The 14593-nt window shown below is 49.8% G+C and overlaps 2 protein-coding genes across 2 annotated transcripts; one reads left to right on the plus strand and one right to left on the minus strand.

The window, feature by feature from the left end:
• Positions 1 to 3875: 3875 nt before the first annotated feature.
• CLUP02_16321 (hydantoinase B/oxoprolinase) lies at positions 3876 to 8097 on the plus strand (the record flags this gene model as incomplete). The annotated part of the gene is made up of 7 exons (XM_049295245.1): positions 3876 to 3921; positions 3995 to 4665; positions 4721 to 5167; positions 5227 to 6966; positions 7034 to 7555; positions 7617 to 8007; positions 8063 to 8097. 7 exons carry the CDS (start codon positions 3876 to 3878, stop codon positions 8095 to 8097), a joined length of 3852 nt encoding a protein of 1283 aa, XP_049152392.1.
• A 1271-nt stretch (positions 8098 to 9368) lies between these two features.
• CLUP02_16322 (pectate lyase) lies at positions 9369 to 10133 on the minus strand (the record flags this gene model as incomplete). The annotated part of the gene is made up of 1 exon (XM_049295246.1): positions 9369 to 10133. One exon carries the CDS (start codon positions 10131 to 10133, stop codon positions 9369 to 9371), a length of 765 nt encoding a protein of 254 aa, XP_049152393.1.
• Positions 10134 to 14593: the final 4460 nt, after the last annotated feature.

The raw sequence follows: 14593 nt of genomic DNA on the forward strand, positions 1-14593 counted from the left end.
GCACGGTATTCTCGCCTTAATATTAAAGCTAGATCTTAGCCTCGAACAAAGCGTCTCGTAGTCTTTAGGTACTTAATATAGAGTTATTTTCGCTTTTAGAACGCGCTAGACTATGGTATAAAGATATCCGACTTTCCGCTCGTTAGTCCCCTCATTTAACTAGGTTTTCGCTAGCTTATTAATTCGATCAATAAGCTCTTCGAGGATTTTTACTCGTAATTTGCCCTCTATTATCCTAGCTATAGATATAAAAAAAATCGCTCGTAGCTTAGATAGGAGCTCTAGGTTTTTATTATAAGTCTCGAAGCGGCTTCGGATTACGTTAATTATACTAAGAAAGTCGTTTCGATCGAGATTACGTACCGCTTCGTAGTAATAATTAGAGGCTTTGCTTACGAGTACGATATTAACTACCGAATAGTACTAGTGTTCCCTAATTCCGACTTTTTCGTAGTAATTATAAAATATTATTAGGGTTTTTTATAAGACCTTATACTTCCCCCCAGAGTACAATTTCTCTTTTGGGAAGATCTTTTTAAAGTCTATAAACTACCTCGTATTTATTATTAGATTTTCGGTATTTATATGCGATCCTTACGTCGCTATGTATTATTAGTAACTTTGGGTAGTCTACCTCTTTTTTTACTAGCTAATTAGTACCGAATTTCGTATTAATAGCGGCGACGAGCTATAGATCGAAATAGGTAGAATTATTAATTATCGTACTTTTAGTACTATATTTTGTTTTTATATATCCTTCTGCGACGATAGATTGCCGTTAGTAATTATAGGAAAGAAATCTAGGTCGTTTACCCTTTTTCTAAATTCGTTAAAGCGATTATACGCCCTATCGACTTATACTTAGGTCTATATTACGAATTCCTCCTCCGTAATCGTCGCTACTAGGATTTCGTAAGGTTCTCGCGATTATAATTACGCTAGTAGTACCCCTCGCTTATAGAAGAATTTATTAACCGCTTTTGCGATTCCTAAGCTTGCGCTTACGAACTATTCGTCTAGCTAATAGCTAAGGTCGTTTACGATCTCGTAAAATAGGGGTTACCCCTATAGCCCCTTTTTCTTATAGACCTTAGTTAAATAGATTAATACCGCGTTAATTTACTTACCGTTAGGCTAATTTGCAATTCTATATATTTACGTCCCTTAATAATCTAGGTTAATATTTACTTACTTATAAGGGATTGGGATTTTATTTAGGATCGGGTTTCGTCCTCTTTTTCTTTACCCTAACTTACTAAGGGTCGTACTCTAGCTTATACCCGTATTAATAATCGCTAGCGTATTTAATTTTAATAGGGATATATCTAATCCGCGCGCTAGTTATAGCAAATCCGTACTTTCGCTACTTAATAAATTTATTAGGGTTTAGGAGATTCCCGCTTCCTCTTGCCGTCTCGCTATTACTCTCGTTTTTATTATTTCTAGCGATTATTATTACCTTTTTAGATCGCTAGCTATCGTACTTATTAAGATCCTCCTTTTCGTTTAGTATAAAAGGGTAGGTTCTAATAGTTCCTTTTGATAATAGTAGCGGCAGACGTTTATATTACCGTAATAAGATATAATAATTAGTCTCGGGATCTTTACTAGTTACCGATTTCTTAAAATTAGTAATCTTATGCCGTAAGTTAGTATAAAAAGAAGCCCTTTAGCGGCCCTCTAGAGGATTCTTTTCTTTTCCCTTAGATCCTCGTCTTTTTAGCCTTTTTTTAAGCTAATAATAACTTTAATAAGAAGTCGTAGGACCACTTTAGGGTAGCCGCCTTTTTCCTAGGTTAATCTCCGAGATCCGTAATACTCTTAACTCGATACTATTAGGACCTCTAAATCCCCTCCTCCCTCGTTAAACCGTCCCCTATACTATATTCCTAAGTAATACCCGGGGGGTAGTTAAGGGAGCTACGAAGAGGTCGTCTAGATCGCGGGCTTAAGGGCATACCTATAAGATCCCCGTAGTAGTAAACTTTTCTATATACTATAAATTTCTTAGCTTAATAACTCCTATAGGGTTACCTTCGTTACTAAGTAAAAATATCTACGTTTAGAGATCCCCTTTTTTAATCGCGTAGTGCTCTTTTATATTATATTATTAAGCCCGTTCGTCGCGCTAGTCGATTAGGTAGATAGTCGTTATATAAGGAATTCTTTCTACCGATTTAGCTAGTTAATTTCTAATCGCGGGCCGGCTGCGGGGAAGTTATTTAATAAAAAAGGCTACTTAAAGTAACGGTAAAATACTAATTACTTAAGTAGTTCCGTCGATTAACGTAGTTTAATATAGTAAACGTCGACCTCTCGTAGGTAATAAAGGGCTACGATTACTCGATTCTGTGCGGCATTCGAGAATCGCCTCCTTTTTTATCTACTTCCGTAAGGTTAATTAGTACGAATCTCCTATCCCGTGCGGTATTAGGAGGTCGTTTCTTTTACGTAGCGAGATACCTTACTAATCTATAATAATAGAATTTAATTACTAATTAGTATTAATATCCCTATTATAAAGTAGTTAGTTCGAACCGTAGTTAACGAAGAGATTAATTAAACTATCTAAATATTTGCGTAGGTATAAAAAGGAGGTTCTAACCGTAGGTTAGGCTGGCTACGATAATCGTAAATAGGGCCCCTAATTGGCCCCTGCGCAGTCGGCTGTATGCCGCGGTCGAATTGGACTTCTAATCTGACAAATACTTCTTAAGATAAGTTAAGAGAGAACTTGACTAAAGAATCACCGAAGATAAGTACAGAGTCTACGCAGACTATGTCATATCATGCCTATCTACAGATTATGGGTTCATCTAATCTTTAGCAACCCAGTAACAACTTCCCAATCGATCTCAAGGATGATTTAAAGATGAGATAAGTTGCTCGCAGCCTCGTTCCGCATTTCGGTACAGAGTAAGGAAAATCCGCGGTTGTAACATAAATATTAGATACTTGAAATTATGTCGCCTTGGCTATCCGGATCCATACTCGTCAACCGAGGACTATCGGCGACTGTAAAGCGCGATAGGCAAATGAAGTGCGGTAATGATCGGGCTGAAGCGGGTTAGCAACCCGACTTAACGTTCGGTTTTGACACACGGCGCGGGTCGTGAAACCGTCTTCATCAATGGGTAACCTCCGGTCGGTTCGAGAGCCAGCTGCATGACCCCCAGTCAGAGGGACTTTTCAAGCCTTTGCAGGTGGCCGCATCCTAGTACCCGGGGCTAGGCCTCACATCTGTGGTTCTCTTGCAAAGGCAATATCCTCTATTAGACTACTCTACTCTGTGATATTCCCTGTTATCCCGCAAAAAGATATCATTTCGCTATCACGATAGATGCTACCTCATGGACAAAAACAAAGACAGGGGTGATAGCAGGCTAACTGGTTCAGTGCCATGCCATGAGCTCAGCCAGCCATCAAGTTGGAAACGCGTCACAGTCCTTGATCAGATGTACTTCATCGAGCTCAGGAATAAAGATTCTCAGGTTCATGAGGCGATAGTTATCTCGGACCAACAAGCCGAGTCGTTGATACCCCAGGTTGTCACACCTAGCCCCAACACCTAGCCCCACTTCGGAGGAGGTTTCGGAGGCTTCGGGGTTCGCCTCCGGTGCCGAGCCCGGGAATGCGGCAGCCCTGATAAGCTGCGTGTTGGAGATCGGATGGTGCGATTCGGGGAACAATGCGGGGGATATGCAACCTGATGATTAGATCGGGGACGGACTCCTAGGTAGGAGAGATGCAAAATGCTTTATAACTTCATTGAGCTCAAGCGTCCAAGTGTCTAGCTCAATTGGCTCAGCGTTTACCGATCCGATATACCCCAACGAGTCTATCTTTGAATCACCTGCATTTCATCGCTGTTCGCAATGGGCTCACTTGGGCCAAGTAGAAAGAGAATTAGAATCGCGATAGGTAAGTTGAGGGCTTCAGTGGGCAGACTTTCGGCTAGTGTCCTGACAGTCTTTTGCTTACAAAATATCACCAGATCGCGGCGGCACCTTCACCGATGTGCACGCTTATATACCCGGCTCTGATGAACCAGAGATGGTATTCAAACTCCTTTCAGTAGACCCAAGAAACTACAAAGATGCACCGACCGAAGGTATACGACGGGTCCTGGCGCATTACAGAGGCGCACCAGTATCCCGCGATGAGCCCCTCGATATCTCTGACGTCGAATCAGTTCGAATGGGAACGACTGTGGCGACGAACGCCCTGCTAGAACGACAGGGCGAGCGCGTCGCATTTTTAACAACCAAAGGCTTCCGGGATTTGCTCGTCATTGGCAACCAAGCCCGGCCGCACATCTTTGATTTGAGTATCCACAAGTTGCAGAATCTGTACGAGAAAGTTGTCGAGGTTGAAGAGCGTGTGACGATGGAGGAGTTCTTGGAGAATCCGGAGAAACAGCATATTTATGTTGAAAGCGATCCGGAGCTTGTGAAGGGATTGACGGGCGAGCCGGTTCGAGTCCTCAAGAAGCCTGATCTGGGGGTCGTAGCAAGCCAGTTGAGGGATCTGAAGGCTGAGGGCTTTAAGAGTGTTGCGATTTGCTTCATTCACTCCTATCTCTACCCCGATCACGAGAATGAGGTAGCGGAACTAGCGCGATCTATGGGCTTCGATGTTTCCGTGTCTTCTGAACTGCAGCCAACAGTAAGATCAACCTCCCTCCTCTCATGTACTGCTTCACAGGCTCACATCCGTCTAGATCAAGATGGTATCCCGAGGAAACTCAGCAAACGCCGACGCGTATCTCTCCCCCCTCATCCGCCGGTACGTCCGCGACTTTGGCAGTGGCTTCAAAGGCGGCCTAGACGCCATCGCGAGCAAGCTCCTCTTCATGCAAAGCGACGGCGGGCTCTGTCTCTGGCAGAACTTTTCTGGACTACGCGCAATCCTTTCCGGTCCCGCTGGTGGTGTTATCGGCTTCGGCAAGTCCTGCTATGACCCTGAGACCAAGATGCCGGTGATTGGCTTCGATATGGGCGGCACTTCGACGGACGTCAGTCGCTTTTCGGGCACGTATGATCATGTATTCGAAACGGAGACGGCTGAGGTCACGTTGCAGACACCACAGTTGGATATCAACACTGTTGCTGCTGGTGGCGGCTCGATTCTGCATTGGAAGAATGGGCTGTTCGCGATTGGGCCGGACGTGAGTTACCACCGCATATTAGTAGCTCTTCGGTGCCGTGAACTGACATCAACTTATAGTCTGCCGGCGCTCATCCAGGACCTGTGTGCTACCGCAAAGGCGGACCTCTCACAGTCACCGACGCAAATCTCTTCCTTGGTCGTCTACGTCCCGAATACTTCCCTTCCATCTTCGGACCAAAGGAAAATGAACCCCTCGACTACGGCGCAGCAGCCGCAGCTTTTCACACTCTGACCGAGAAGATCAACTCCGAAGAGGGGAAGTCATTTACCCCGGAAGAGGTCGCTAGCGGCTTCCTTCGCGTCGCCAACGAGAGCATGAGCAGACCCATACGCTCGCTCACCGAAGGTAGAGGCATCCGCACATCAGATCATGTCCTAGCTACATTCGGGGGCGCCGGCGGGCAACATGCGTGTGACGTCGCTGAAGCGTTGGGCGTGGAGCGCGTCGTCATACATCGGTTGTCATCCATCTTATCGGCGTACGGCATGGCGCTGGCTGATTTGACGCATGAGATTCAGCGTCCCAAGGCGGCTGAGCTTTCTGAACTCTCTGATGAACAGCTGACAGAGGAGTTCAAGGTTTTGATGGATGAAGCTACAGCGACTTTGGTCGCTCAGGGTTTCTCAGATGAACAGATCGAGCACGAGCTGTTCCTCAACCTGCGGTACAAAGGTACCAATAGCTCGCTCATGATTCGAAAGCCTGAGGGGTCGTGGAGTTTCACTCGTCAATTTGTCGAGCACCACGAAGAGGAGTTCGGCTTCGTTCTGAACCGCGACATCCTTGTCGAAGACATTCGCGTCCGCGCGTTGGGCAAGACGCCTGATTCCAACGTGACTAGCGTATCGCAAGCTCTGAAGTCTGTTGAGACTAGGCTAGTAGAGAGCAGCAAGAAGGCTAGCACTACGAAGTTGTACACAAGCGGCAAGTGGCATGAGGTCGACCTCTTCAAGCTCGAAGATCTTGCGCCGGGTGAGCGGGTCGTTGGTCCGGCAATCATCCTGGACCAGACTCAGACCATCATGATTCAGCCGTCTTGGATTGCAACTGTGCTTCCTCGTCACCTGCTTCTCGACAAGGAATCGACTTCACTCGGCTCCGTCAGTGGAGCCGTCAAACTTTCAGCAGAGACAGATGAGGTCGATCCGATCCAGCTATCAGTATTTGGTCACCGGTTCATGAGCATAGCGGAACAGATGGGCAGGTCACTGCAAATGACTTCGGTCTCCGTCAACATCAAAGAGAGGCTGGACTACTCTTGTGCCATTTTCTCACCTACAGGTTGTCTAGTAGCCAACGCGCCGCACATCCCGTGTCACCTAGGCGCCATGAGTTATGCGGTGGCCTACCAGGCCGAGCGCTGGGGTAACTCCCTTCGCCCAGGAGATGTGCTGGTCTCCAATCACCCGGCCGCCGGTGGATCCCATCTCCCCGACGTGACGGTAATCTCACCAGTGATTGACGAAGACACCAACGAAGTCCTCTTTTGGACAGCTTCTCGGGCTCATCATGCCGACATTGGCGGTATCTCGGCTGGCTCCATGCCGCCGCATTCCAAGGAGATATGGCAGGAGGGAGCTTCCTTCCTATCCTTCAAGATGGTCGACGGGGGCAGATTCGACGAGGAGGGTCTTGCTGAGATCATGCTCAGAAAGCCGGCTTCGTACCCTGGTTCTTCTGGAACAAGGACGTGGAACGATAACGTGAGCGATCTGAAGGCGCAGATAGCTGCGAATCAGAAGGGCATCAGGCTCATTCAAGATTCGATCAAGGAGTATGGTCTACCGACGGTTCAGGTAAGTGCAGTCTATCTAGGCAAGATACCCGTGATCGGAGCAGCGAACAATTGACAGTCAACGACAGAAATACATGCTCGGAATCCAGAACAACGCCGAGAAGGTAGTCCGAAACCTTCTCCGCCAAGTCCACGATCAGTTCGATGGTCTCCCACTCGAGGCTGAGGACCAGATGGACGATGGTTCTAAGCTCAAGCTCAAGATTCGCATCAATCGCGAAGAGGGCTCTGCTGTTTTTGATTTCACAGGGACGAGTCGGGAGATGTACGGCAACCTCAACGCACCCCGCGCCATCACCTTCAGCGCCATCATCTATGTCTTGCGTTCGCTGGTTAAGGAGGATATTCCGTTGAATCAGGGTTGCTTGGCTCCCATCAACGTCATCATACCCTCTGGGACGATTATATCTCCTTCGCTGGGTGCTGCAACAGTCGGTGGGAATGTCGAAACATCACAGAGAGTGACGGATGTGGTGTTGAGAGCGTTCCAAGCCGCAGCGGCTAGCCAGGGAACGTGTAATAACTTGACGTTTGGGTATGGAGGTGAGATGGTCGACGGAAAGGCAAAGCCTGGGTTCGGGTACTACGAGGTAAGTCATCGATCGTTTCTCACCCCGTCAGTCATCGTTTACTAAATCCCATCGAAACCAGACCATTGCAGGCGGCGCCGGTGCGGGACCAAGCTGGGAAGGCCAGTCCGGCGTACACGTCCACATGACCAACACTAGAATCACGGACCCGGAGTCTCTAGAGCGTCGGTACCCGTGTATTCTCCGTGAGTTCGGTATTCGGCGTGGGTCAGGCGGCCGAGGCAAGTATAATGGAGGAGACGGTTGTATCCGTGAGATCGAATTTCGTCGAGACTTGCACGTCAGTGTGCTAAGTGAAAGGCGGACAGTTCCTCCGTATGGTCTAGCTGGAGGTGAGCCTGGAGCTCTGGGCGAGAACGTGTGGGTTCGGCATGACGAGTACGGGACACGGGAGATCAACCTTGGCGGGAAGAACAGTTGCGAGATGAAGAGGGGAGATCGGATCATCATCAGTGAGTTAAGTCCGTCGATGTCAGGGATATTGACTTGCTAACAGCTCGGTAATAGGGAGTCCGGGTGGAGGTGCATACGGTGCCTTGTGAGGTCGTCGTTGTTCTTGGGGATGATACGATGGTGTTTTCATGGTGGGCCGGTCGTTCGTCGTTTCCATAACCAACCCCGATGAGGGCGAAGGAAGCTATTTAATAGAAGTTCAGAGTGAGAACCACAACTTTAGAAATTCTGGAGACTTGCCAGGATATGGGACCAGACTTGGCTCGAAGTTGACGCGTAAGACTAAGGACCCCCAGCTTGGCCTCGGTTGTGTGTGCCGTGATGCCGTGGTGCCGTGCTTCCGTCCACGCGGTGCCGTTATAGCCGTTGACGGACATTCTTAGCATCAAGGTTTCACGCCATTTTGCGGGAGGTACAATTCCCCATATTGACTGGTGGAGGCACTTGCGATGACCTGCATTTGACAGATCCGATCTTTCGGATCGACGCTTTTTTCAAGATTGAGTTTGCTCGGTGGGTGCACTTCTTCGTGATCCAAGCGCCCCACTCTTTTAACTTCATCCTATGAAGACTTCATCGCATCGACAAGCAACAAGTCTGACCACTTACCGTATTCTCGCCGGCAATTTTAGTGTTTATACACTAGTTGTTTCTTTTCTCAGCATGGCGTGTTCCGTTTCCTTGTCGAAAGAGGTTTGTGCAACTTGTGCAACAAATACAAGCGAAGATGGGGTCTCTCTTCGCTTGGAACTCGGAAATTGTTCTCTAACGACCGGGAGAGCATCAAAAGCTTAGTCCAAACAAATTGATAGGCAAGATAATTTGCAGTAAGCGACTTCACTGCCTACCGAGCACAGTCTAGCATTATCTACACCACCACATGAGGATGCGCACTTCCACCCCATTCATCAACCTTGGGGAAGCCGCCATCGCTGGGACGATGATTTCTAGTGCGGAGAGAGCACGGCCAGCGTTAACATTCAGCTATATGTTGATGTAGACGAGCAGAAATATTCTTTCGAAGGATTTCAGTCAAGCAAGTGTCACTCAGTCGATTGAAAATCACCAGCGGAAAGCAAAGTAGTTGAGTCAAGTCATGAGGATTATATTGTAGGTACATGTTCCCCATGTCCATATGTACAGAGAATGACCAAGGGGCCAAGTGATGCGCATCAGCTTACACACCACAGAAAAGAAAAGGTGGTTTCTTCCCTCCTAAGTTCTTTAACCAAAAACAAAGTTCACTCGCAGTCTCTCAGAGACTGAGTGCGGCAACTGCAGCACCATCGCCGCTACAGCAAGCTGTGTTGGCGACCAAGACCGGAACTCAAGAACACCAAATAGCTCAGGAGCGAGCCATTTAGCAGGCCTTGAGGGTAGAGTACTTGCAGGCGCTGGAAGGGCCAGTGCCGATCTTCTTGGGCTCGTTGCCGGGGGTGGTGCCCTGGAACTCGGTGCAGATCTCCTTGACGGAGGTGGCGCAGGTGCCGGTGATGGTGGAGGTGTCACCCTTGTTGGAGTTGATGCCAGTGAGCATCTTGCCGTTGTAGGCCTTGACGTTCTTGACAACGACGGTGCGCTTGCCCATGGTCTTGCAGTTACCGCAGGAGCGGTAGAGCTTGCCGAAGTCGACGACGGTGAAGCCGTCAATGGTGACGGTGCCGAGACCGTTGTGCTGGATGACCTTGTCCTCGGCGCCGCGGGCACCACCGCCAATGATGGAGGCGTTGCCGTCACCCTTGAGGGAGAGAGCGTCCTCGCAGACGGCGGTCCACCAGACGTTGTTGATGGTGCAGGAGCCCTTGCAGTGGACACCCTCAATCTGGTCAGCACCGATGATGGCGTTCTTGAGGGTAGCGCCGTTCTCGAGGAGGAAGACGGCATCAGCGTCGCCACCCTCAGCCTGGCCAGTGCACTTGACGCCACGGCCGTAGGTCTTCATGCCACCATCGAAGGTGCCCTTGACGGACTGGGCGGACTTGTAGGTGACGGTGCCCTTGGAGGCGGGGATGGGGAAGGAGGCGCGCTTCTCGATGGCACCGAAGTTGTTGGGGGAGGACTCGGCGCCGGGGGCGGCGATGACGGCAGAGGCCGAGAGGGCAGCGAGGACAGCGGAGAACTTCATTTTGAATGTGGTGGTTGGTTTAAGAAAACACGTAGAGTTGGAAGTAGTTTGGAAGTGTTGACAACGAATGAATAACCACCAGGGCTAAAGAATGTGAGTAGTTGGATGAGTAAAGAGAGACTGTAGCGGAAGATGCTGATGAAGGTGATGAGGAATAAGAGAAAAGAAGGTTTGATGGACGGGAGCTTGCAACCTTCTTATATCTTTCGATCTTGGGCAGATTCTGGGAAATTCTGCTCTCCTCCAAGCTCCTCAACAACATACTTTTCCCTTCCCGCAGGAGTCATCCTGATCCTGCATCTCATTCACGCTGCCAAGACCTTAGATAGTGGGACCTTGGTAGGTCGAACAGCTCACAGTGACACGGATACACAAGCTTTTGCCCAGGGCTGGGGGGTGAACTGATGCGACGAGGGCCAAAAGTTCACAGCCCGCAGTCTGGCCCACGATGGAGCTCACGGGAGTGTTGGCGAGTGGCTAGTCTGTGTCCTGGTTCAATGGACGAGCTACACGCCCCCCGACTTGAGCTCACGGGAATGGGATGGAAGGGACATGGCCCCCTTCCTCTTCCTCGCCTCTGCCTGAATCGACAAGGACGGGGAGTTAGCGAGGAGTCTGTCGATTCATTTCGGGCAGAGCCTTCCTTCCCTGTCCGTATGATCCACCCCGATATCAGAAAGTGGTTCGGGCGCCTCGGCGAGCCGCAGTCATCAGCGCAGCGACAAGCTGTTTCAACGTTCGAGGGGGCAGAAAGACTGCCCAGCCTCTAAGGAGGTGCACAGCTTGACATGGAGGCATTCCTGTCGACAATTGGCCAAAGCTATGGGCTCAGGGGATGACCCATGACCGTGCTAGATATGGGTTGGAGATGGGGAACCTGAGCAAGTTGGAATTTCACTCTTTTCTTTGCCTTGCAGACCCGGTATTTGCGCTTACCCAGAGTAGGCTCGCATGTCGTATTTGTCTAAAATGTGGCGCTGTCTTCCTGGTTAACCATGAAACAAGTCAGGGGCTGTCACAAGGTTGGTATGTGAGTTGAAAGATTAGACCATGTTCAAAAAGATGGAGTTGAGATCCACAGTAAAGTCCTCTTTGGGAAAACTGCGGATGTGAAGTCAGAGATTTGGGGGATTTCTGCAGTCCTGGGCAGCACTCTGTTGGCAGAATGTGTGTCTCGCTCTCGGAGCTTATGCCGTGAGCAGAAAGACGCGAAAAGCAGACTGTCGGCCAGAATCCGCAATGTTTCCGTTGCTAGCGCGCGGGAACAGCTCCCATTGGTCAGCACCCTGGTTTCGGTTGTATATCGAAGGGAGATGAACTGGGGCCTTTTCGAGATGGAACCAACGTCTATTTAGATAATACCCGTTACCACGGTCCTGAGTAATTCCCGGCCTCACGGACTGGCGTCGGAGGAGAGAGACTCAAAAAAGTGGCTATGGGCGGCGGTAGTGTCCTCACTATTCTAGCTGGTTTCTGTTTGTATTCTAGCGAGAGTTGATACCCAAGACATCGGGACTACGGTAGTCGTCTGTGAGTTCTTGGCTCCTTGCAGCCATGGTTGAGCCGTTTCTCGAATAACCTCTCGAAGGTTTAGGGAAAATCTGTCTGACGTGTTTTGGGGTGGAGCGTGATCCCGCAAACTCTGATTTTCTCTGCCGCACAATGAGGGTCCCGGCTAACCCAGGATGGCACTTTTAATCCGTGGCAAGCCTGATATTATTATCTCTTCGGATTTCCCCCAGCTGCTGGCAGCATATTGTCAGTGCACGGCGCAGCCCAGTCTCCCCTTGACCGCAAAATCTGCCCCCATGGACACATGTCCGCCATCCCTGTTCAAGCTTATTGACCTTAATCAGCTTTCCGGGGTATCGCGGGAGCCGAAGCAGAGAGAAAAAGCCGGACCAGCGCGATGCAGGCTGTGCGCTAGCAGCAAGGGGGGCGGCAGAAGCACGTTGCCGCTGAGACATCGCTCATCTGAACCAGATCCAACATGCGGCATGCCACTGTCAAAGTTCAGCTTCCGCCAGTGGTGGATCAAAGTCCAAAGCTGCTGAATCAGTTCGGTAGTCTTTTGCGACATGTCTAAATTGCAAACAGCCCGAGACATACCCCGCCAGACATAATGCGACAGTCGCGATAGAGGCAATTGATCTCCAGTTCTAACAATATATCACCAACGCACCTGCGTCTGGCATTACGGGTGGGATGCGACTTGCAGGCCGGAAACAGCACCATCGGGATCCGAAAAAGGCCAAAGGAGGCTCTCAATGTCACCGTTGCCATCGCTTTTGGGCCTGCCCTGTCGGACGAGGCTCCGATTCCCGTTGCATCGAGACATGGTTAAACAACGGATACCGGTTTTTGTGCTCTGGCGGTGTGTGAGTGAAAATCCGCTTGTTTGCCGAACTACCTGGGAATGCGGATAACCCGTGGCCTAGGCACGAATAGGCGAAGATGGGAGCGGAGATCGGATACTCTCAACATTATCACCTTAACACTAAATATTGATCCATGAGGGTGGATATCATAGCAGATGAGCCCGGCAGGCTGGCAAGGGGGCGTGATCTGGTGAGGCCCGGTTCTCCTAGTCATGGATCTAATTCCACCAATGCGAAAACGATTCAAGTTCTGTGGGATAGTCGTGTGTGTGTGCCCACGGCACTCACTCCAGAAACGTGATGGATTGTGATGTGTGCCAAGGAAAGTCTGGAAAGGAGTCGCCAAGACTTTTCAATAGAGTGTGCCAAGACATTCTCGCACCCATAGATCGGCGCACTTTTGGGCTGCGCTGGCCGAGGTTCCCGGTCCAATCGAGACAATTCGGTCGCAAAGAGCTTTGTTTTGCTTGAGAAACCAGCCAAAACTCTGTGGTTTTTGACTTTTTCGGCGTTTCTTGACGAATTTTCTTGTGTTTGGGCGATGCTCACTCGAGAGCCGAGTTTAAAGATTAATCGGCTTCCGTACGGACTGAGCCGGGAGGCCTCCCCAGGAACCGCAATCGGTCTTAAAGGGGCCCCCGACTCGCCGCTCGCGCCGTCTGTGGGGGTCGGAGTCGCCCGGCTACAGTCTGGCCAGAATTGTTAGTTGAGGGGGTCATGGCCCATGGGTGGATCATGTCCTTGTGTGAGAAGCCCACCCCGAGATTGCGCCCCAAAAGGAATTACGGGACAATAGGCATCGGTCAGGAATTTGACAACGTACCGAAGCTGGGCTGGACCAACAAACTCCCTGGGCTGACAGCAATCAATATTGTCCATCAAGGCTCTCAAGACTTTCGAAATTCAAGTTGCCCGCCCACGAGACTCTAGAGGGGCCAACCTGGATGTCGGGGCCACATTGAGATCAACGTTGTATGAGTGGCACTCTTCTCCCGCTTCTTCTCTTGCTTCATGCTCTGGGCTCCCGTGCTGGAAACTCCACTTTTGGATGTAAAACACAAAGCTCTATGTTGGAGACTCTTACCAGCCGCACCAGACAGACGAGCCAGTCTCCTCGAATAGTGCACCCTCTGCCGTTTCTCGTATAATGAGCGGAGGTTGTGTCTTGTTCGCAATCTATCTGTATTCTCTCTTTTCAGGTGAACGACCTAGGCTCACCCCTGATCTTCATTGTGAAGCAGCAGCAAGCGCCTCTCCGCACTGAACTACTACCTCACCCAGCCACCTCTCATGAACTGCAAGATCTTAAGACAGGGGCCTGTTGAATATAGGTCAACTTATGCTATCTCTTGTAGACTTGCTTATACCCATGATCAAGCATCGCACAGATTGCCTTGCCGCATGTGGCCTGGGATGTCGCGATTACAACATTACGCCTGACCCTCAGGCACAGAGTTACATCCGCAGATACGACATGCGAAGAGCGTACCCTTCCTGGATGGGCGGGATGCCGTCAGGGCGATGATTGTGTTCGGACGAATCCGTGCCGATTTGCCCATGGGACTACTTCCAAGGGCAGAGCTCGTACTTTGCAGGCCAATAACACCCACCTCCCACCTCGGGGCCGGTTGGGGCCCAATAGTCGATTCCATTTCCGCTTACCTAATAACCTTCGTCTCATCTTCAAAAGTCCACTATTAGTGTCAACAAATGAGAGTATGATGATGTTTTATGCCTGCAATTACTGCACAACACTTGATTCAGAGCTCTGACTCGGGTCTGGGTTATTCGGAGTGTATGAAAATGAGGTCCTACACCAATCCATCCTTCCCTTGAACTAAGCAAGTACGCGGTAATAAGCAGAAATCCAGCTTTGCGCTCTATGCATCGGTGATGATTACAAACTGATATGGCCCCTCGGAAATGCCTTCCGTCCGCGATCCTCAATTTGCTTGCTTCATTGCCCTGGACAGATCACACCCATGGCGCCGAGACCAGAACCCTTGCCAAGGCCCGTATTACTATGCAAATACACAGATAGCCCCAGCGTAATCTGTGCTGCCTTGAGCTTCTCTTTGTCAA

Source organism: Colletotrichum lupini, chromosome 9, assembly GCF_023278565.1.
Source record: "Colletotrichum lupini chromosome 9, complete sequence".
NCBI lineage: Eukaryota > Fungi > Ascomycota > Sordariomycetes > Glomerellales > Glomerellaceae > Colletotrichum > Colletotrichum lupini.